The 24,292-nt window shown below is 36.9% G+C and overlaps 2 protein-coding genes across 5 annotated transcripts; one reads left to right on the top strand and one right to left on the bottom strand.

Annotated features, from left to right (window-relative positions):
• The first annotated feature begins 320 nt into the window (after positions 1 to 320).
• LOC143445375 (transcription factor EB-like) lies at positions 321 to 19,609 on the top strand. 4 transcript variants are annotated; one of them, XM_076944432.1, is made up of 15 exons: positions 321 to 473; positions 1,085 to 1,720; positions 5,917 to 5,992; positions 6,947 to 7,093; positions 11,303 to 11,456; positions 12,060 to 12,145; positions 15,570 to 15,650; positions 15,823 to 16,000; positions 16,163 to 16,238; positions 16,438 to 16,585; positions 16,754 to 16,877; positions 17,127 to 17,296; positions 17,851 to 18,007; positions 18,250 to 18,353; positions 18,497 to 19,609. In XM_076944432.1, exons 1-15 carry the CDS (start codon positions 352 to 354, stop codon positions 18,593 to 18,595), a joined length of 2,358 nt encoding a protein of 785 aa, XP_076800547.1. In that variant the 5' UTR covers positions 321 to 351; the 3' UTR covers positions 18,596 to 19,609. The 4 variants fall into 4 exon arrangements, with proteins under 4 accessions (XP_076800547.1, XP_076800546.1, XP_076800549.1 ...); XM_076944431.1 differs by having other exon boundaries at positions 17,851 to 18,016; XM_076944434.1 differs by lacking the exons at positions 321 to 473; positions 1,085 to 1,720 and adding exons at positions 3,692 to 4,623; positions 5,353 to 5,439 and having other exon boundaries at positions 17,851 to 18,016.
• Positions 19,610 to 21,446: 1,837 nt separating this feature from the next.
• LOC143446130 (ninjurin-2-like) lies at positions 21,447 to 22,748 on the bottom strand. Its single transcript, XM_076945637.1, has 4 exons — positions 22,576 to 22,748; positions 22,389 to 22,496; positions 22,188 to 22,281; positions 21,447 to 21,877 (listed from the first exon to the last, which is right to left on the bottom strand). The coding sequence occupies exons 1-4, from the start codon at positions 22,705 to 22,707 to the stop codon at positions 21,705 to 21,707; spliced, it is 507 nt and encodes a 168-aa protein (XP_076801752.1). The 5' UTR covers positions 22,708 to 22,748; the 3' UTR covers positions 21,447 to 21,704.
• Positions 22,749 to 24,292: the final 1,544 nt, after the last annotated feature.

Here is a 24,292-nt window from a genome sequence, read left to right as displayed (position 1 = left end):
AAGGGGAATCAACCAAGGGAAAGGGAAGTATGATTAAGACGATTAATATCATGTGTCGAGGACTGTAAGAAAGACCCATTCCAGGCTTAGCATTTTAATGCATTGTTTACGAGCATAGATATGTTCTTAAGACTCAGGGAATCTATTATTGAGACTGCGCGACTGCTCATTGAGAGTTACATAAACTTTAAAGTGATTTAAGGTTTACAAGAGAAGTCGTCAGATGCTATTTTTAGAAGCCAAAAGTATATGGGCCTCGTGGCAGTAAGACGTAGGGAGATTCTCATGTGCACTTGGCTACTTTACAATAAAACTGTTTACCATTTATACAGAAACTTCCTTTGATTAAAAATGATTACTGAAAGTTACAATAGGGAGAAACGAAGCTCGGGAGACTTGAGAGATTCCTCTTCAAGTTTAGCCAAACTGCCTAAATTAGCAAATGATAATTTTGGAGAAGCCATACATAAAAGGTATACTTAAAACACGCGTATTAAAGTGTTTTAGCGTTTTTACCTTTAATCGTTCATTTACGCTTTACTTTTCAGTTTTATAACATTCGACAGTCTATTCAATTTGTGGTGACGCTATAACATAAAAAGTGTTACGCACAGCAACGAAAGTTACTTGAGTTACTAATATGTGCATACTTCAAAATAGTTTACACTAAAACGCTTTGTGACATTACAGTATATATACTCCCTTCCAAGGTTTGCTTCCAGCTCTTCGACATTGCATGCAATCTAGTTTTAAATTTTCAGTAAAACCCAGAGGGCAGATAACAACGCAATGTGACTGCCCTCATTAAAAGGAAGTTTTAGGAGGTCGTCTTCATGCACAGGCATTTTTTAAGCATCAGAGGAAGCTAATACAGAAACCGATGATGAATTATTCAATAGCTGTTTTAATTTATACAGCCAAAGAGGGTTACAACATTTGGCTGTTCGTGTATTTCTTTTTAAACAATGTAGTTTGATATAAACTCGTCAAACACGGAAAGCTTGCATACTCACTTATACTGCATGCGCCTTATAAATGTTTTAGCTCTATTTATTGACGAATTAACTGGTTGTTGGTTTTGCAGTACTACCGAAACGACAATGAAACGTAATCACTGTTACGTAACCCACATGGAAAGTTCGCTGCGACCTTCTATTGTCAAAAGTGAGGACAGTGAAGACAGCGTTGAAAACTGGTTAAAAGCACGCTCTGACAGCGCGGTTGCCTTGGACCAAGACTTTGGTGATAGCTTGTCTATGTATGATGCCTGGGAAAATGTTGATAATGATTCGGACGATGAAGATTTTAATTTTGTTCACAATCTCCAATTATCGCCATCAGAAAAGTCGTTTGGTCAGGCTTCCGTTTTTGAGTCGGAGGGGTATGGTACCGACACTTCCGATATTTCTGATGCCGTTACGCCATCGTGTACGTCACCAGATTTGTCAAAGGCAAACGAAAGTCCAAAAGCTTCAGTGATTTTGAAGAAAATCTCAGTGGTACGCCCCAAGATTATAACAATCCCCCAAAAACTGATTGTTCACCCTCCCAAATCCAACTTTGCATGTTCGAAAAAATGTGATGCGTCATCTGGTCCTGGACAAACGACAAAAGTGTGTCAAGTTTCTGTGCTTAAGTCGATTCCATGTGCTAGTGCAAAAGTGGATACGTCATCTAGGAAAACAGTCGTTGTACGAGTCATAAAACCTAACAACAACGGGTACGTAACTACTTTAGCAAATTTTCGTAGCAAATTTTGTTTGAGTTAAGCAAATTAGACAAATATGAAGTTTAAGATGGCTGGAAGTACCACATGACTAACGGACACGTGAGTAACTGCAATGAATTAACGTGGTTTTTAAAACAAACAGAACATATAGTAATTTTTTGGCGTAGCCTGCTTTATAAGGAAACCAACATTGCACAAGTTATCTTCCAATGCGTACATGAGTAAAAAAAGAGTCTTGATGTCACCGGCCGGTTCTAATTTTACCATTTCAAGCCAACACGTCATTGCTCACATGACTTCATTTAAACATTTTAAAGGCTGCATGTACTTGAACGAATGAACGCGATGAGGGGAATCACCTCTCGTAAACCTTGCAAAAAAGGATCTGCCCAAAGCGTTATTTGCACCCGGTGCAGAAGCATTTTCTCTTTTCGGTACTGCTTTGAATAGGCCATCAATTGATTTATATTTAACCTTATTATCATTAAAACGTTTTTTGGCGGATCTCATCGAAACGCCAACGTGATTTGTCACTACGAAGGAAGTCAACAGTGACCTCAAAAATTTTCCACTCGTTTCAGGAATGTAAGCTACACCATGTCCCATTTTTGCCTGTCTTGATGCCCTGTCTTGTGCAGTTTTAAACAGCTTCAATAAAATTTAAGGTATGACGTGATTTTATTTACGGCTGGACGCTTGTGCAGAAAACAGTGGTATGGTATTGGTATAGCATTGATAAAAGATAACTATAGGCTCTTTCAAATATACGGCACCTTCTTTTGGCGTTTTTTAAAAAATGTGATAATTTTACGCAGTAGGCCTAAACAAATTGTTTGAAAAAATGGTTTTACTGCCTTTTGGATATGCCAAACATGAAGGCTTACAGCATAAAAATTGATGGTGAAGTGGGATTTAGGCTATTTTGTAAAAGATCATGAGATTTAACAATGAGCGTCATGAAAACGAAACGCTCACAGGTATATTGTTGCATTTTCTGCAAACTATAGTTTCGCGTATATATTTTCGTATAATCTAGTTTTTGTTTTGTATAACACATTTTTGTGAAATACTTTTTGTCCGAAAGTTGCTGTTAGCCCCTATTATACTGTGCGGATTTTACCAAAACATGGTTGTTTTTTTTGTCACATGCTGTCGCTGCTGGGTCGCGGAAAATTACCATCAAAAATAGATTTCTTTAGAAAATGTTTGCTTATTGGAATTACAAATGGACGAAATGGTACATGTTCATAGTTGTGGCTTCCTTGTTAAACTATTAACGGTGTTGCTGGTTCAAACTGTAGTTTACTTTTATTGTGACGTGTCATAAAGCAAACTAAGTAGCTTCATTTACTTTCTCTCGTATAAAGGACCGCTATTTTCCACACAATCTGCAGTTTTTTTAAAAAGATATTTTACTATGTAACGTTGATTTTGTATTACTAGACAGTATGTTCTAAAACTAGGACTCTCATTTTCTATGCTAAATGGGGAAACGTTGGAGACCTGTGGAATATTTTTGGCAAATCTCCCAAACAAACATCAGCGAGAAAAAAACTGTTGCTTGAATGGCGAGAGAAAGAAAAAAAGCAGATAAAAAAAAAATGAGGCTAAGTTAATGCTTAGCTAGAGTCGCTCAGGCACGACTTTGCTAAGTCGTTACTGGTTGGTGGAAAATGAAGACCGGTATTAGGCTAGTCTTGATTTAGTTATTGGTAACTGTATGCAATACTTTCTCTTCCATTTATTTAGCTGTATATACTTCACCTGAGTGTTCCTGCTAATTTATAAAGATAGTTCTAAGCATATCTCAGTGTATTTAGGTTAGTTATAGCAACATAGGCTAGAGACCGCCTTTGTAAAAGTTGCATTATCAGCTTTTATTCAGGCCACTGGCTGAGCAGGGTTTTGTTCAGGTTGCTGAGTAGCACTTAACTAAACCGTAGTACTAAGTATAAAGCATTTACTGAAGATTTTGTATAAGTTGTTCTTTTGCAAGTCTCACTAGTTTGCAATGATAGGGTATGAAGTTGTAGTCTAGACTATTGTACATGGTACAAATGCTTGAAGTACATACCAGTAACCATTATAGTAACGTTACAACCTGGTTTACATGTTTTATAGCTGTGCTTTTGATACTGTTTGTGGTTGTGTACTGCGCATTAGTAAACTAGATCCAGAAATTTTGTTAACTTCGCATATTGTTTGATGATCAAGATGTTTCACTACCTTAAACCCGGGCTGGTGTATAGTATTTGGTTTAACTTCGGCAAGGCATTCTGCTACATAGCTTAGTTGCATACGTGAATTGAGTACGGCTTGAATTAAATTACTTGTCTGTTCAATTACACTCATCAAGTCAAGACCTAATCTTAAAGAGTAAATCACGATACATCCTTACCCTAGTAGCTGTTGTCCGAACTGTAGAGTATGGCTGTTTTCAGCAAGATCTTGGGTGCGCCAAGCAACCAAAAATGACAAGTGCCGTTTGCAAAAAAGCTCAGATGCAATGGAGGTGCGCAATTACACAGCAATGTACACAGTTTGACTTCTTCAATTTTCAAATCAATTGAAAGTTGAGTGCACAGAACTTTTGTCCAAGTCATTAAGTGCAAAATAATGTGCACCTTAAGTGCAGTACTGAAAACAGTATTGAGTGCGCCTATGCCAAACTCTGCAGTCTGGGCTGACAAAGATATTTTGTGTGTATTGAAAGCCTATGTCATTTTGAAATAACTTATTATATATCCACGCTGTAAATGTTTTTCTTTTCTATTTTAGTTCCATTTCATATTGTGGTTTTAACTATTTTTGTTTTTGATAATTTTTTCCCCTGCACAATTCTGCAAGATCTGCATCGTGACATATCTGCACTACTGGATTTAACATATTTTATTGTACGTAAATATAATCTATTCTATACATTAGCGTTATTGGAATTCTTCTGGTTAGGCTTGTGCACAATGTTCACTATGTTTAACCTGTGTTGGTCATAGTGTAGTTTGCATTTTTTTTCTTCATATTGACCTATATTATAGCCTATATTATTATAATAGCTATTGGCAAGTTTGATGTATGTTGAGTAATAGATAAGAAGTATATATAGACCATAAATTACAAAATATGATCGCCTTTTATTGGGAGGCAATATTGTTTGCTCACTTATTCTTAGAATGGAAATTATTATTGTCTATCCACTTCAGTTTAAATTATGAACATTCTGGGTATTGGATTGTAAAGAATTCACCAACTGGGGAGAAAACATTCACCTAGTTTTTATTGTACAGCACCTTCTATGCACTTGATTTGCTCAATATGATGTTATTGTAACGGGTCAGCTAAACATACAAGAAGTAAAATGCGTAAGGTGTCACCTGCACATGTAAATATATATAAAATAAGTTCTTATTTGTTACTAGTCTTTTTTTTATACTTTGCTCTAAATGCAAGGAAAAATAAGCTTATGTTACACACAGTTTACAGTTTACACTGCAAAACTCTTACCCAATTTAAGTCTCATGCTGTGCTGATCATATGACATGTATAGAATAGGATGCAAAGGACTGTAAAATAAAAAGAATAAACCCAGAAAATAGTTTCTCAATACTTTTCTTTGTTGTGTGAAGAAATTCCTATTCACCTGACTCGACATGAGGGAATTCTGTACAATCTGATGCCCAACCTGAATGCTTGCAATTTAAAGAAGAACCAAAGTGGGTTCATAATTTTCAATATTAAGTATAGTGAGCAAAAAATCTTGCAAGTTGTAACCAGTAATAACCTATATATAATTGACAAGTACAGTAACGGATGCACTTAACGCCCAAGGAAAGCAAATTGTAATTAGGAGTTTCCCAAGATCATCTGCACTTGTTTAGCATATTTGCACAATTTAAAAATGTATCAGTTAAATAAAAGTGTAGCTATTGATTACTTCGTGTCAAAACTAGCCTAAACATGTGATGTCAATCTTTGATACTTTTTAGCGATTTGTAAGTAAACAAAAGAACAGCGAGAGCTGAAATTGGCTGTGAAGTTCAAATAAGTTTACCAAAATTGATTAACAAAACAATTTCTAAAATCATTCTACAATCACATTAAATTAAACATTTTCTGATGTAAATTTTGTATATTTTAAATGTAAGTGAAAATATAATTAGATTGCATAATTTTTTATATATGTTTCTTAGCTTCATTAAAGTTCGGAAGACTAACAAAACTATGGGTTCGAGATTACATATGAAAATGCAACTGCAAAGAGACAAGGTTAGTACATTTTGTGATGATTTATGTAGTAGGGACGTAGCCACATTAACTTAAACTTAATTTGTTTGTATATTAATGCTTCTTTTGGTGCTTATACTGTACTTAAATCTTGCTTTATTGTTAAATTTAAATTTAAAGTTTTCTGCTTGTGTGAAAAGTTATATGTTAAAGTTAATTTTTGCAAGAATGCAAGCATAATGTTTGTCCGATTAATTTACTAAACATGAATTTATAAGTTAAAGTAACAGTCAATGATGTTGCAAGGTTTTAACTGACCGTGTATGGCCTTGAAGTAAGGGCCCTCATGATCGCTTGGCAGACAATTAAAACATAAACATATATCGTTTTGTACTTATTAGGTTTGTGTAGAACCCTCTAGGCCAGGGGTTCTTAACCTGTGGGTAATTACCCACTAGTGGGGAATTTGAGGATTTCAAGTGGGTAACGAAACACAATGTTAAATCTGGAATCAGATTTGCGTTGTGCAATCTCAAAAATAGAGCCTGACATTGACTCGATCGTCGCTGAAAAGCAAGAACAAAAATCGCATTGACGTTGTTTGAAACTACGTAAACGTTCTTTAATGTTATTCTTCTCATTGAAATTGTTCTTTTTGTTAAATACCATTGTGCTTTGGGATATGTCACACAGGTCACTAGGATTCATTTTGATTTTTCAGTCAGTTTTAAAAGTATGTGGGGAATATAGGTTTATTAAGTAGCGGAAGTGGGTAATGAAAAGAAAAAGGTTAAGAACCCCTGCTCTAGGCTCTAGAAGCGTATTAGATAATTTTTCAATTTTGACTGAATTAATTATTGCAATTTTGCTTGGAAGTTTTCTACTTGGTACCTTACCCAAAAATAAATTTGCTTTCAATGAACAATCATTGAGGAAGGGCTGACCTAGTCATTTTCAGCTAATAGAGTGGCAAAACCAAAAACTTTTTTGTTGCAGGCCATTTTGGAGGAAGACAGGAACTTGAAGAAAACCATCATGGCAAACAACTCATCCTCTTCCATGGCAAAAAATTTTTCAACATCCGCCATAAATTTCCCCTCCTTTAAAGTTACCAAACCCGAGTTGCCCTCGCAGATACTTAAAGTAAGTTGAGTATAACTTGTTGATTAATATTTTGTTTACTTCACAACAACTGTTAGTAGTCGAAATGCTGTTGTCATCTGACATACCACAAAAATTTTGCACTGTTACATTGAGTTGCTCTTTACGAATCTTCCGTTATGTAAATGTGCTTCAAACTTAAACTTCTTCCTTTAAGCGACTAAATTACACACAGCTGTTTGTTCATGAGCTACAAGGTTACATAGAGCGTACATGTACAAATTGCGTTTATAGTAGAATAGAAGATGCATGGCTCACCTTGAAAATTGCATTTTCAAACTTTCGTTGTATTTGCTAGTGATTGCTTATGCTATATTAAGACGTGTGTAAGCTTGTTCTACTTTCTGGTGGGTGACTGCAAGGACCCAATTGGTGAAGTTAGCAAACCATATACCCAGTACAGTATTCCATGCCTTGTGGCACTACATAAAAATACATTGATGATAAACGTTCAGTGTTATGGTCTGGGTCATGCTGTTTCAATCGCATTTGCATATATGGTGAAACATTTTAAGTAAGGAGACTTATAGGTATGTCTAGTGAGCAGTACAATTCAGATTGATATTGTCTTTATTGTGAAATATTGATTTATCTATATTCTTGTATTTCACTTGAAATAAATTAAATCATTTTAACCAACTGAAGTTATTAAGTATAGTATTAAAGCATTAAAACGGCATTCCATGTACAAGTTGCTAATATTTGACTATGTGGGAAGATGTTCCCGCTGACCGAAGTCCATAGTTGTTTTCCTTCTATCCTATCAATGTAACATTGCTTTTCTCCCGTAGGGAAAGCTTTAAAAAGGTGATGTAATTATTCTGGAAGCTCGTTCTTTGCCGAAAACGGTATTGAATTTCGCTATGTGACAAAGCACGCCTCCGCCTGGTTGGAAAAAAGTGCACCGGCCTAATGGCGTGATGTTGCAACCTTATCCTTCTGTAATTAGCAAGTTGGGCGGCCGATTGCTTTGTCGGATCGCTTGTGTCATGAAACACTGCGTGTTTTGATGTCGTTGTAAGTTCGTTATTTGTTAGTAGCGCAGGAAATGCTATTAACAGAAGGAAGAATCTAACTGCTACCTAGACGGCCTGGCTGTCATTATGGCCTGGCCTGGCCTGGCAGACATGTTTTACCGACGCTTGTTATTTACAACAACTATTTACTGATCGACTATTTACAACAACAGAAGTGCTTAATCGCCCACTTCTCTATTAATATCGTAATATGGCCTGCTGCCAGGCCTACTATGGCGTTACAAGACTAAAATTACCATTGTCGCTTTATTGGAAGTTTCAGTAATATTCCTCTTTATTGGCATTAATTAGACAAGCACGTTTGAAGCTCTTTGAATTTCAAACGCAGTGTAATGAGCGCATTACATCTTTATTCTTGTACAGTACTTCGTGGTCATTGTGATCATCAGTTTCCAGAACCGGCGCTGACTTGGTAAGGCGCGGTTTGTTCATCAGATGGGAAAAACCCATATTGCGTAGACAAATACTTAGCAAACGTGATAAAAAATTTTAGTTCCGCATTCGTCATACCGAAAGTAATGACTGGGAAAAAAGTGCAAACTTTCCTACACATACACCCAGTGCTTCGGAATTCAAGCTTTTTTCGCTTTTTTCGAGTTCGCATATTTCCTGATATTGATACAATATCCACAATCACGCTTTGGTGCTGAAAATCTCTGTTAATCTTGCAACGCAGAACATCATTTCCATGCGATATAACACAAATATCAATTTTAGAAGCTATTCGGAGTGGTTTGGTTGCCAGAAATCAATACCAGTACACGTTGCGATGAATTGTTGGTACGCTAATGAAGCTGAAAAGACCATTTCGTTTAATTCGGGAACATTGCAGTCCGCAGGTGGTAGATATACCTTGGAAGTTTTCCTCAGTTTACCATATTTACTTCTCTATATCACTGGCCAACCCTTTACCAGATTTAGTCTGCAAACTACACTTCTTAAAGACATTTCCGAAGTCAAACTGTACTAAACGCTTTTGCACCTCGCATTTCCGTGAACTAAAGATGTATCTTAAAAGGATTCATTCATTTATGGCAGATACAGTGTAGTCCATATATCCCCTTTCCAGGTTTTTTGCGCGTGGTGTATTATAGCTTTGTTTCATCGTTTGTTTTTCAATCTAGTTTTTCATATTCAACTTCCCACTTAGGTACAGGATTAACTTACATCGAATAGGATTAAATCTTGTAGAAATGTTTGACAAACGCATGGTGTGAAACCACAGTTGATTTACGCGTCAAAATCCGACATAATTCCATTATTGCCTGCTTTTAACTCTCATGTCAAAACGTAATGTTTAATAGTGTATTACATTAAGTTGGCATTAAAATCCGTTTCCATAAATTGATGCGTTTCCCATTCAAGCATTTAACTTTTTTGTGGTTTCAGTGACCGACCTTGCCGGCAGTTTGTTCTTGGTCAAGTTAATTTTGTTGAAGGTCGTGTAAGGCTATTGTAAGTGAATTTAATAAACGGTTTATAAAAGGCATGTTAGTAAGCTTTCATTGACAAATGTAGGTGCTTTTTTATAGAAATGGCCAGGCTATTCATTGTATGATATATCGTGCTGAGCAGTAAAGCAGTCGTTAGGTTTACAGAATATTTGTAACTTAGTAAATATATTTGCTATACTGTAGAGCAGCACTTCTCAAAGCGGGCACGGTGAGAAACTTCCAGGGGGCTAGCCTTATTATCTATTTAAATTTGTAATCTGTTTACATTTATAGCTATTAATGGAAATGTATAGTCATATAAGCTACACACTTTTGCGTGATTAGAGATCAAAACTAAATCTGAAAAGGGTAGAATATTAAAATTGTTAACAGTTTTTCCATTTTCTAAATTCTTAGATCTTCATAAAAAACCATTGGGTACTTTCAAGGGCTGTATAAGACACCCTTAACTTTGAGAGACGCTGCTCTAAAGTATGTAAATAAACTTGTAAACTCATCTCTTTGCGTACAAGAAATTTCAAAGTGCAAACTTTTGCCGTCCGTGTTGGCCAATGGCAGAGACGGCTCATTTAGTCGATTGGCCAAGCATGCAGATTTCTTCGAAGTATAATCACTGCGTTAAGCAATCATCTGGTCAAGGTCAAAGAGTACCTGAGTTCCCCTACCGCGTTCACCCATATGGGTCCACGCAACACGTGACTTCTGATTATAGGCCCAACCCAGTTTGCTACTCGCCTGATGAGGCAACTCCACATAACCCATGGTCAGAAGAAAGCCAGGGTTATGTGTGTGGTGGCAATGACACCTACCTTGCAGCCAGTGGAATGAACACCAATAAACACGTCCTTCACACATCGTGCAAAAATCTTTCGGAATCCAATCATCAATTGAAGAAAAGTATCGTGTACGGAAGCTACTATCGATGCCAGGTTATTATTAGGTGCCTTGCTGCAAGCAAGGTATTAAAACACACAATGGTATCCTGTTCGACAGCTAAAAGTGTATATATCTCAGTCGTAATAATATCTTAATGCAAAAACGCCCAAACATGACAGGCATTTTTAGAAAAATGGCTGAACACAATCTAGACATGGAACGTTGTGTTTAGCAGCTGGCACACTTAAATCGCAATCGGCTTTAGCTGAAGTACGTTAGGGTTAGCAAGTTTATACATATTTGTTGCGTTTGGCTTCATTTCTGCTTGTGTTGAATCAAGTTTTGTAAGTGTTTGGCAAACTATTCCAGTATGGTATTAAATCTTGTTATGTAGCAAGTTAAAAAAATTGTTGACCCTAATTTTCTTGATCTTGCTGTCACTTGTGTTTTTGCTGTACAGTTTTCACTGGTTATTACCGGTAACAGATGATGTGATTGTTATCATGACTCGATGTTTGCTTCTTGGGGAAAAAATAATTGCTGCATTGAAATTTCCTTGGGCATTGAATTCACGGTTTTGACAATATATCTTATGGATAATTATTTGCGTGTTAATAAACGAGGTGCTCAGGATTACTTGCTGACCCACTTTTAAATCACCTGATAGTTACGTCACACTTGTGACATCGCTTTTTCACTACCATAATTTAGTACTAAAACTTGGACTATGAAAGGGTACTAGTACTTGAGTACATACGTAAGCAGTTTACGTTGCCACTTACGCAAATAAGTGCGTTACGTAACGCTTATTTTTGTTATCACAGGTTGATACTGAGCTGCAAAATCCTACAGCCTATCACGTCCGTGCGACGCAGTTAAACCAAGTCAAGGAATATCTGAGTCAATCTCACGATGGTTCCAAATACATCGCTAGACAGATGTTAGCTCCGCCTTCCAGCGCGCCCACCGGCGGAACGAGTGAGTAGTTTCGTATGACCATTTGAAACGACAAAGAACACATTATACGTTCTTTTTTTTTGCTTAGTATAACTGTAAATGCGGTACGTGAATAATCACTGTAGCCGCTATTAGAAACTACTGTATTGTTTTAATTGATAAAATATGTTCAACTCTTTCGATATTATAAATGAGATAAGTTTTTTTGAAAAATGTCCTCCTGGACGTCTGTTTTGTTTGCAACTGCAGTCGCCTGTCAGTAAAATGGAAAAACAGAATTGTAACTTGTGAATTTTTGTACATACTGTGTTCAACTGTTTAAGCAGTGTCTGCAACTTCAGGCGATGTAGATAACACATTTTAGAAGTATTATGACAAAAACTTTTCACTCAAAACACCATTTCGTTTCACCCACTGTTGTGATTGCTGAAAAGACCACTTGTATTTATTGGAGGATTTTGTTCTAAGCACCAATTTCTCGATTTTGTTACATTGAGAAATTGGCAGGAAGTCAAATTATTCTTAGTTGACCCGCTGACCTCATAGGTTAACGACAGGATAAATGATTCCCACAATACCAAATTAATTCTTTTTTATGTTTCTTTTTGAAACTATTTTTTTTAGGTGATTATCATGGAAGCACGCCAGCAAGTCCGTTGGCTCGCCTCAACATTTCGACATCCGCAGACAATTTAGCAACAGATTCTTCGGTGAGTCATAACTAGGTCACTTTAGATCAATTTTTTGATTTGTCCACTTTTCATGTTGCGCAACAGTGGCCAGTCTTTCCTTCAATTGTCCACTTATGGGCAATGATTGGATGAATTCCCACCGGGAAGTACACAATATTCATGGAAAGGGAAATCACGTTTCTTTTAACGGTTTTGAAGGAAACTTTGCAGTAACCGACTGAAATGGCATAACGTAAGCATTTTCAAACTCAGTCGGGACTTTTTTAACCTGGATGTGCGAATTACACAGTTGTTACATTTTTGTAAAATGTCGTCCAGTGCTGAGAGGAACTACAGTTCTGCGCACGGCTTAAGAGGTTTCGTTTTAGTGGCGAGCATATTGCTCTATTTATACCTGTTTAAAGTTTTCATCATGTCGCCATGACTGGGCGGTAATTTTGTATTCTGCCCTTACTGTTCTCCATGGCGTTTTGCACACGTTTGCGCGATTCATCAAGTTCGGATTGATGCAATGTTAGCTCAGTATCGTGTTCCGACCTGAAACGCAGAAGTAAAATGGTTACTGACGGGACTCGAGGATAAGTAGCCTATAGGGCAGGCGAAGGCCTGAATATATGCAAGGCAGCGCTTAATCGTGCAAACGTTCTCTTCATGGAAGGTACCGATTTGCTCTGGACATGCTTGTACAGAAGATTAATTATATTTCTTTTAGACTGCCCTAGGTATCAGTCTCTGCTTCTTACCGTTGAAGTTATATTTAAATATTTTAACACTAATGCGCCGCGATTATGCATTGGTGTGGGTATTAGTCAGACCACACGTCGCTTTATTGCTGCAAATATAGACCTCAGCCCGTAACTTTTACGTAGAACACCCCGTCTATATAGTGACTCCGCCTGACAACACATACTACATGCAAGTGACTAATGTGTAGCGAATCGCCGCGTGCGCAGCTTCTGAATTTGCGTGCTTGTAGCGAAAATGACGTTAAATTCGCTTCCACGCGAACCAGTCACGCACCGTCTCGTGCCCAACTGTCGAAGAACCCGTCCCAGACCGGTTATAAGACGGCGACGGTCGCAAGACTTCATAGGTCTTTGTAGATAATGATGTAGATGTTAGCAGCGTTCAATTGAAGAAAAGCAGTTAGGCAATGCCAGTTACACAGCCAACAGTTTTCAAATTTGCTGTGAAGGCAATTTCATTTCAACCCAGCCTATTTCATTCTAGTCGATGTACAATTAATAAGTGCAAGTTGGCTTAGAAATTGAGCTCGGGCAAATAAACAAGTCGTGACAGGCATCGTGCATTTTATAAAGTTTAAAAATACAACCCAAACTATTTCGAGCACAATGTAGATTGCGACACATTGTACAAGTTACCCATTTTCAATCCTTAGCGAATGCAGACTATGGAGATTGCGCTCATTAAAATCTAAGTGTTTTTGATTCGTCATATTGTGTTAACCCTACAACGATGGCTCATATGACTCATAAGTTGTGCAATTGTAGCACTGGACGGCCGAGTGTCCTTTGCAATGAGGAGTCTATTAAGCAACAACCGCCATATAAGTTGACCGATTACTTAATCCTCTTCCACAGGCATTAACACACGGAAAATGCGTGGGTTCTTCCGTTCCCCACAACACGCAAGGCGCGTTCTTCCTTTTCAAAATGCTTTTTAGAATCTGGAGAATGACCGCTTGTGTTGTTAAATAATTCGTGTATGAGAAGTAGTCCTTAGCTAGTGTAGCTTAGCGTGTGGGTTCATTACACCGTAGGATATTTGCCTTTGTTTGGGAGAACCACTGCATGACGTAACAGTGATGATATATTAAAAGAAATAACATAATTGGATTTGACGTATTAGGTTGCTTTTAGGTTGTAACTAGATAAATCAATTAATTGACAGTTATAATAATATCGGGATGTGCGGTTCTCGGAGTAAGGTTTTTACTTTTTCGGCATTGAAAATCAAAGGCTTTGTTTGAAAGCGAGAACACAGTGAAAGCCAGGCTTATAGTTACGGTACAAAGGTCTCATGCGTGTGGTCATAACTTGTTTTTCGCGTATCATTCCAAGATGTTAACAAACAAGATATTCGGGTTAAATAGGTGACAAAAATTCCGTAATCGTCTAGTCGTTGACGACTTTCCACTATGACGTAATAAAGCGTGACACACGTCAGTAGAACAATCGGTGCACCGATAACCGCCTCTTTCCCCATCATTATGCTCTGATGCACGGAAAAAAGAATGTCCGCGATGGAAGAATGGGGGCGTACGTGTTTACTGGATATACGTAATAGCGCTGCCGATTGACGATGATTAGATATTATTTTCGACATTCAGAATGCGCAAGAATTCCATCAGCTAGACGGAAGTACTCTCCTTTGTCTTCTTCAACGTAATCAGGGTAGCATATGTGTAAACAGTTTTCTTTGAAGCTCATTTCGCCTTAGATGCACGAACTGGGCAAACTTGTCAGGATACAAGGAAGCGCTGTGCAGTGTATTGTTCCCAGAAAAGTGAGTTACTGAAATTTTCGAGCATGCCAGATTTTGACATGATCGCAATACTTTAAAATGCGAAGTATTGTAATGAAGAGCAAAGCAGCGCGCATTTCAACCAAGCCGAATTTGGAAGTGGGATAGTTTTTTTTAAATTATCTAATTTGAACAAGTAATAAGCATGTTGATTAATACATTACCTGACTTAACAAACGAAACGAGAACGTAAAAACCCAGTTTTAAATTACAGGCAGGTATTTTCCAAAATTAGGTAAATTTATGATTTTTTAAGAAAATTAAAAGAATTTGGAGAATGAAAGTAGAATATGACTTCTGAATTGCTCAAGAATTGCTCTTGTTTAAAAGCATCATTTTATATTTAATTCTGAAGTTTTCATATGCTTGTCCTTTTCATTCAATAATTTGGTTTCAAACTTTCCTATAAATAGACCCCTATAGAGGGTTCAACCTTGCATCAATTGTTCTTGGGTGTCGAAATCGTGATGCAGAGATTGTCGTAGTCGGAACTTGTTGCACCATTTTTAAGGTTTAATCAAAATCCCTGACATCACTTGTCAACTTTATATGATTTTATTAATAAACAGTTAAACACCAAGTCACGGGACGATAACTAATTGCTGTAGAGCTGAACTGTTCGAATTTTGCTCGAGCTTTGGTTCTTCCTCTTTTACAAGTTAGCTTTCACGCAGGTTACCGTAGTATTCCCTCAAGCAAATTTTCACAAAGTAGTTAGTGCTAGCCGTGCTTTAATCACTTAATAATGACTTGGATGTACGAGTACGAATGTTCCCAATGGCGGCCATGGTGGCAGCATTATACGTTGCAGCAGTACGGTCAGGTAAAAATAAAAACGAAAAGCGATTAAGGGTCGTACAAGTTGGTGGAGTTGTTATTTTTACTTTTTTGCTTCCAGGTAACAGACATCATCGACGACATTGTTAGTTTAGAATCGAGTTATGAAGATCCAACCAGATTTGAAAGACCGGCCGCGACGGTATATTTTCTGTTCATAAATACTATTTGTAATATAAGTGTTAGTATAGTTATGATTCGTATGTAATAAACTGATATTGGAATAAATACTAATTTAAATAATTAATTTAAAACAAAGTGTTAGTTATAAGTGAGTTTATTTTAATACTGTATTTTAAACAAAACCTGTTCAGCTTCCATCGATTTCCTCGTCGGAGATGGACCGTTTTACGCAACATTCTTCCACCAAATTGCCAGTTATCATCCGCGAAACAACGTCCTCATCCTGTCCAGTGATAAAGCCGGAGTACACGGAAGAAGACCTCCGACTTTACGCTAAAGACCGCATAAAGAAAGACAACCACAATATAAGTTAGTAAATAGTAATGTGCTTCGTTAAAATGCGGTTGTTTGTACGAAGGAAGATTTTCAGTACGAACCCTGTGACTTTGTCTTGAAAAATGTTGATAGCGCAATACATAACAGTTGAAACTTGAAAACATTTGTTTTATTTACGCGTCATCTTTTTATTAGTCGAAAGAAGGAGACGTTACAACATCAACGACAGAATAAAAGAGCTTGGTCAGTTGGTGCCGAAATCAATCGACCCGTAAGTAACTTCCCGTTCCTGTGCGCTTTAGTTGTTTGCTGGGAATAACCTCAGACATCACGGATGCAGCCACGTAAACTTAATTGGCATTTGCTATCTATTTTGTACGAGAAGCCTGTGTACGTACAAGCTTGCTTGCTCGAAAATAACAGGAAACGTATTGGTGTAAATGGTTTATCATTCTGCCTTGCTTGTGTAGGGACGTTAGGTGGAACAAAGGCTCAATCTTGAAGGCGGCTGTTGATTACATTCTAGCATTTCAACAAGAACAGACGCGTTATAAACAGATTGAAATTCGAAATAAACAGATGGAAGCCATCAACAAAAAACTTCTTTTAAGAGTACAGGTGCGAAGCTGCATTAAATTAACTACAGTAGCTATTTTTTCGTTATCATTTGCTACACTTTTTCAATCTCTTTTACATTATCTTTTGTATAGAAATGATTTTTGATATGTATTTCTATGAATAAAATAACTCTTTGCTATTTATCACAATTTCCGAATATACTTGTAGGAATTAGAAACAACCTTACATCAAAATGGTGTCAACCTGCCGAACGACTCATCCGATAAGCAGCAGATGGTGAACACAATCTTCAACAATTCAACCACCGTCGATGCCACCTCCTTCACCACTGGTCAGTTTCTCAATCTTTAAGGGTGCACTAAAATAAAAATAATAATTCAAATACCAGAATAGCCCTGTATTTGTTAACTTTTGTGCGGTAAAAGTTTTCGATTGTTTATCAATGTTCCAAAAAAGAAAAAAGAAGTGATAAAATATTGTAATATATCTTTTTCATGCAAAAGATAATGACGCTGTTTCAATAAAGAACTAATTTTATCGCAAGTTTTTGTGTAAATAAATCCTCTACAATTATCAACAGAAGAAGAAATTCAGCTATCAAATTTCCCCTCCAATCCTATTTCCCCACCCAGCGTTACTTCCTCCGTTGTGATGGTGACTCAGCAACAAGGAGGCATGCAGTCAGATACTCCAACTTCAAGTAATTTGATGACGCAGCAGGTTGCCCATCAGCAATATCAGTCGCCCCAGGTATGTTTCACCTTTGCATTTAGAGCAAAGTAGAATGAAACGAAGCTATGCATGACATTGTAAAGCAAATATATATCTGAAAGAAGGCTCAAGCGATGGAATAAGTGTATAAATGTTTGCATTTTTTCTCCGCCTTTACTAACAAAGTAGTTTTGCACACGTTCCCGTGGTTAGATGTTATTAAATATTTTCAAAAAGTTCTACACTCACGTGCTCTATTGCTCTATCATTTCATTGCGCTATTTCCTCTAATTAGCCTGACCGTTTCTGTGGTCGAGTTTTTAGCTATGACTCATTCTTTTGGGCTGGAATACATTTTCTAAGCACTAAGCTAACTAAACAGTGTAATAAAGCCGAAGCGTTATACTAACCATTCTTAGCTCCATTCAATAATTCCCATGTGGACATTAATTAGAATATTGTAATAGCTGCTATTTACTTCTTACGTGCGAATTTCAATCGTCTGTGTACAATGTACACTGTACAAAAAGCACACAACTGTACATGTTTCATATGCCGTTGTGCAACTAATTTCATTGTGTTTTACCCTCCAGTTACTGACCGTCGAGGGTAACGTGTTAGGCGAACAACAACATCACTTGTCGCCCAATCCATCTTATAATCAGCTTGCTTATTCGCCGCACTCAAGCACCACCTCTCCTCAAGCAGTAGCTAACGTTCCCCAAACTAGCACTGATCAAAATGTCTTAGGTACGCAAGGTGAACGCGTACTTTGTTCGCTATCTTAATTTGGTGCTTTACTTAATCTTATTATAACCTATTTGTCAGTTTTGTTTTACTGTAATTGCGATGCCGTTTTGTTACTCAAACGACTTGTAACTACATTCATTTGACTCTTGCGAAATTTTGTTATTTTATTTTTCATTTCGTATGAATATCCACAATATGATCATTTAATTTCGATCATGAGATTTAAAATTACATTATATTAGGTTTAATGGACATGGATTTATCCCAGTTCACTTTCAATGAGCCAACCAGTACCGATATCCAGGAGGGCGGTTTCAGTGCGCTGTTACAATCTGATAATGCAAATGTGAGTACTTTCCCATCATATATTGATGCCAATTTCAATGTTTGGCTGCATTCTTTAGAAGCCTATTCCGGTTCATTGTCGCAACTGTAACACATTCGTTAACATTTCGCCAACTCTAACGGTAAGTTTATTTTTTTACGCAGTACGAGGACGTTATTATGGACGACGGGACCAACTACATCAAACACGACATCTTCCTATCTGATGCAACTAACCCAACCACCTTCGCCAACATGAACTAATCGAATGATTGTTGGACAACATGGACTGATAGCTGCCGGTCAAGGGAGATCACGCCTTTCGTAATCCATGTATGACATGTTTGCACACGACACAATTATGCAGAACAGCTGTGTTATTGCTAAAGGGAAAGTTTTGTTCCGTGAAAGAGCTTGGGGTGCAGAACTGGCTGATTAAATCATGTAGCCACGTTGCGTCTTCACCACCGGTGTACTGTAGTAATGCTGAGGTCATTTTCTGTTGCCATGGTATATCGGGGTTATGAAGGATTTGGCCTTGTTCAGTATTAAGCTTGAAAATCCTTTTTACCGATTAACGGCGACATTTTCACATTTTCTGCATTTACGTATTTATAAAATCGCGAATTGTTTACAGAAAATCGATTCGATTTTTTTTATTTTGCTCAAATGTTTGTGCAATTCCTCATTATTTTGTCCATTGTGACTTCATCAAGAAATCGTGTTTCTAAAGTTTTGACCATCAAAAAAAACTACATCGCTCATGTTAACAAGCGCGTGCTAGTGAATGCAGTAATCACCGATGCTCCGCTATTTATGACAAATTTTCTTTGATCCACGTCTGCTCCATCCATACCCAATGGCAATGGCTTAAACTTGTTGAAATGCACACGCTCGCCAACTTAAAAACAAGCATTCTCCACTGACTGTATATCATCTGTACATGCTTACTTATAGCGGGCTTGCTCTACTGTTATTTCCAAACCTATTGGCATAAGCCAGGGCAATTTATCAGCCTATTCCCGTTTTTGATTACTTTTTTAATTGTATTTTAAGGCTGTATTTTGCCAACGTGTTTACAGTTGCATTTTCTCTCATAGATCATCCGTTTTTAGCTTACATATTTATCGCCATCTGTTTGATTTCGCTTACATTTTTAATACCACCTCGCTTTTAAACTTACCGCCACGTTATTTTGCGTAATTAATTTTTGTGCGTTTCGTCCTGTACTTTACATAAATTCTAAAAAGATTATAACATTTCTTGCAATTTCCACATTATTCTTGTACAGTACAAAGGTTGATTCGGTATAGGAAAAAAGTTGCAGAAAGCAACGTCATTTTCAGGGCCCGCTCATGGCAAGTTTATGATTTCCGAAAGCTAACATTTGTCCATAAGTACGTCTTTTGAACATGTTGGTCATTTAAAATAATGCAGCCTTAATGAAGGAAATTTTCAACAGTCTAAAAACAAGATGTGAGGCAAAATTTTCGTTTAGTACAGTGGTCGGCAAACTGTTGGCCTTAGAACAAATTTTAGTGGGCCGCGTGATAGCCATACATTCATTGTACTGTATTTTAGAAATTGGCGTAGCTAAGAATTTTTATTTTGGCTCATTGTTGCATCACACTTTCATTGTTAAGTCTAGTATTGCTATTTTTTGGGCTACTTCTAAGGCAGTCATCTTTGTTTAATGGAGTTTCAAGGCGAGTTGCTTTGGAGACTGAGAAGGGGTAAGGTTAGCCACTGCAGTTGCTTCTCGAAAATTTGCATGGCTAAATGTGTTACGTGTTGTTTTCATTAACATTCGTTCGATAGCCTATTCCAACCGAGAAAAAGCAGAAATTTTATTCAAACCAATTTTTTTCATTTTTCTTCTTCAGATCAACCGCTCTATACACTATAGCAGGGCTACTCAACTATTTTTAGCAAAGGTCCAGTTACAAAAGTTCAAAATTTGCTTAGGTCCGTTATAACTCTCATGAAATAATTGCAGTCCTACAAATGTATTAAAATACGGTATATAAAATAATATAATTCTCTGGATGGGTATTAATTTAATTTTAAAATGTCTGGACCTTTTTAACGCAACACATAAAATACGGTATATACAAAATCCGGTAAAGCGATATTGGCAAAAGCAATAAGAAAAATTTATTTATTGTTCTGATCGTCACAGCTAGTGGGAGAATTGGCATTTCTTATTTCTCGCTAGTTCTTTAAATCTTGGTTCTGAAGTAGCGAGAACGAGTCGAAGGCAGTGGCGAAGGTTTTCATTGGTCATACAGATGCGAAGTTCATGTTGAAAACGCTGACTTGCAGCTGTGGATTGTAACATCAACAAGGCTTGTTTGATTTGTTTAAAATTGTGCTATTGTCTGCTGTTTTTTTGTTCTTGCAAATCATCGATAATGGATTTGGTTTTGTTAAAAAACTGGTGTCCTTTATGAAGTCAGAAATATCATTGTGACTTCATAAAGTTTCTTTATGGGTTGCAATTAGCGGCTTGCTGATGATGGGCTTTACCCAGAACAAACAGATTTAAACACTGTTGTCGAACACAGCTGTTGTCGAACACAGCGCTGTCGAAGGCTAAATCTCCTTAGTGGTTTTTTATTAAACTTGTATAAACATCGTTTTATCATTATCAACAAAAGATTGCGCAAAACGCCGGCTGCCCCGATTGACAAACGACCTATTAACAAAAACCGCTAGAAGACTAGTTTGAGTTACCACTTACACATTCGCTGATTAATTGAATAAGCAGGAATAACAAAACTAATGATGAACGATTTCATTTGCGTAAATACTGAGACAGATAAGGTCCGCATTCAACACTGAAAAGGTCCGCATTCGGACCGCGGTCCGCCAGTTGAGTAGCCCTGCACTATAGTCAAAATCCTTAATCGTGGTGTTTGTTGTTGGTTTCGGAAAGGAACGAATCGCCACTCATGCGCCAGACACTCATACCAATACGCGTGATGATAGCGCTACATTATGCAACAATAAAGTTATAACATATTTCTTTCATTTAAAAATTCTTTTATCTAAAAAGCTCGCGAGGGTTTAATACTATATTGTAGCATACTCGTTTTCTGCATAGATTTACACTGGGATTTTTGAGACAATACAATTTTTCTATCGGCGATATTTTATTCTGTTTAACAGACTCATGCACTTGCTGTTTATCTGTTATTAGCAAATAAAAGAATATAATAACTTTAGTTCATTTTCTTTAAAACTTATATGATAATGTTGCAGTATTAAGAGAACATTAACCGAATTTCTTTAGATCTTTTTACTGATATGGAACAGTTTCTAGCGAAGGAAATCTATATTGTCAGGCAGGCTGTAGACGAATGCAACAAAACCCTTAGGTTGTTCTGTTCCAGTTGGGTACAGAATACATAGGATATACCCCTGCGTCACCCATTATTTGTAGGACAATGACGTTCAGAATAGCGATAAGACCAGCAAAGATCGTCGACACGATGTTGGTTCGAGTAAGGCTAGGCTGCTTGTCGCGGTACTCTACGTTCTGGGTCCCTATAAACAAACAATTATCATCTCAAATCAAAAAATTTGAAGCTCCTTCGGAAAATGGTAAACTAAAATTTGCATTTTCTTTAATACCATAGCGAGCTTAAAACATTACGAAAGTGCAGATATTGCAATTGGCTATAGCCTACCACTTGCAAGTCCCTTTATGACCTGTGTTCATTACGTGTTCACGGAACACAAATAGCCGCTTGCATATTTTAATTCCACTTTTAATCGTGGATCTTTTGAAGTACAAAGTTTTTGCCAAGATTAAGCTGCACAGACATGATTGCCATATAGGTGGAAAAGGACTTACCAAGGCACATGAGAAGAATTGCTTCTACAACTTGCAGTCCCATAAGAATGCATAACAATATAAGCATGGGCAGGTACCATTTCCTGTCAGAGCCCTGATATTAACACATGATGTTCTTGTTAAAAGCAACTCATCACCTACGACCATAGAATATAGGGCTAATAAACACTTATTATAGGTGTGCTTTCACAAGAATCTTACATGATCCACGACTAGTCGAATCCTGCATGCTGCGTCCACAATAAGAGCGACAATCAACAATCCCAGTCCCACCGACTTTATGGTCGCATATCGATCGTATGCAAACTTCTATCGTATGCAAAAACAAAAAAGCACAACAAGTACAACCTCTTGGTTTTGAAAAGCACAAAATTTGCAGCGTATTTACCGGTTCCCCCTGTATAACTTTGGTTGTTGTAACCTTGTAACTTTTTAAGGTGTCTCCTTGAGGGCCAGGCATAGTATCACTTTGCTGCGTGTCTGGAACCGGCACACGTTCTTCCGTAACTGCTTCAGACATTTTGCAGTGTCATATGTTTAAAATAACACTGTGAATCATCTTAAACTGAAGAGGGGCAAATTAAAAAAATTAACCACTTAGTTTCGTTGACATATTGTTCAAAACTACACTCTTTATGGATTAGTTTTTTGTGTTTTGCTGAAACTTTTGAATCATATACACAAATTACTTGCTTATCTGTAGAAAGTTATCGGAAGTGATCATTCATCATATATGTACAGGTTACGCAGTACACGTTTTGAAAAAAATACGTAGCCTAAAACTTGATACTAATGATTTATCAACTGAAAATAGATTAAAATTAAAGATACATTTTTGTTAGGTCTAGGAATTTATGATCAGTTTTGCAATTTTTAATTTGATTTAACTAGAGGAATTATTTGGAACTAAAACGCTTTTTATTTGTTTCATAAAACTGGATTTTTGAACTTAAAAATAGACAACTTGCGCCACTTTTTTCACTTCGCCACCTTTCACCACTTCACTTTTGGATCTAAAATGTTGCTTTATTTCTCTAACAAACATGAAAAATGTTCTGAAATCTACATGTTTCTCACACTCTTGAACGATCACAAACACATTGAACTTTTTGATCAAATAAATTAATATCTAACATTACATGACATAAACCGTAGGTCTATATAGTTCTTTTCTCATTACACTGGCAAAAAGCTAATTTTGCGTAAATCAAACGTAAAAATAAAGAACTGGACTCAATAAACTTTAAAATACCGTAGACTCCGTAAATGCGTTTAAAAGTATTATACTCTATTATAGGAGTTTCTAAGCTTAACTCATTTTTGAACATTAGCCTATTTTATCTACTGTAGTTATAACTTTCAGGTTGGATTTACAAGCAACCAAACAATATAGCTTGAAACATACAGTACATTTTTTCCAGTGAAATAGTGACAGCCAAAAGTTATTTATCTAAGGACGCATCCTCATGGGCTGAACTGAATGTCAAACAGCTGTCTGTATGAGGCTAACTTGTCGACAGATTTTCAAATACCTTGATCTGACAGCAAAGCAAGCCTAAAGCTAAAAAGAAATGCATGTGCAATAGTTTCATAGACATAGCATGCTCACAAGAATATAAGTCTATTCCTGCAATTAGCAACAAGCATTTAAGTTTCATAAACGCACTTTGAACTACCTTAAGTAGCAACGTTTTCAGGCTTATTGAACTCTATCCTTCTCTGATAAAGGGGCTAACTTGATTATCAGGTCACATAATAATTTTTACTTTTCAACAAGTGTGTACATATAAACCGTTGGCGGCAATTCCTATACTATTACTGCCTTGAAAGTCTGAACGCAAGCATAACAGAAGGAACTGGACATTTTTGTTATTTTAGTCTCATTTTACTTCTGATATAATCTTTGTAATAATGCCTGAGTATTCTGACTTACTAATATAAATATTATAATAACAAAGTTTGGTAAGTGGTAACGAACTGTACAGATATTCACTAATCAACTCAATAGCATACAGTCAACTTGCTCTGACTATATTAAGTTTGCAGCCATGTCCCTTGGCGAGGATGTGCGCGTATATTTAAAGATGACCCGCCAACCCATTAAC

Source organism: Clavelina lepadiformis, chromosome 2 (assembly GCF_947623445.1).
Source record: "Clavelina lepadiformis chromosome 2, kaClaLepa1.1, whole genome shotgun sequence".
NCBI lineage: Eukaryota > Metazoa > Chordata > Ascidiacea > Aplousobranchia > Clavelinidae > Clavelina > Clavelina lepadiformis.
Note: the sequence above shows the minus strand (reverse complement) of the source record. Positions and strands in the feature narration are given on the sequence as shown.

Bases quoted from the DNA above. Each gene is read 5' to 3' on its own strand.
- LOC143445375 (XM_076944431.1), top strand. From the start codon at position 352: ATGATTACTGAAAGTTACAATAGGGAGAAACGAAGCTCGGGAGACTTG. The intron at 474-1,084 runs GTATACTTAAAA...TTGGTTTTGCAG, and splicing joins GGAGAAGCCATACATAAAAG to TACTACCGAAACGACAATGA. The intron at 18,354-18,496 runs GTGAGTACTTTC...TTTTTTACGCAG, and splicing joins TACAATCTGATAATGCAAAT to TACGAGGACGTTATTATGGA.
- LOC143446130 (XM_076945637.1), bottom strand. From the start codon at position 22,707: ATGTCTGAAGCAGTTACGGAAGAACGTGTGCCGGTTCCAGACACGCAG. The intron at 22,282-22,388 runs GTAAGATTCTTG...TGTTAATATCAG, and splicing joins TTCGACTAGTCGTGGATCAT to GGCTCTGACAGGAAATGGTA. The intron at 21,878-22,187 runs GTAAGTCCTTTT...GTTTGTTTATAG, and splicing joins AATTCTTCTCATGTGCCTTG to GGACCCAGAACGTAGAGTAC.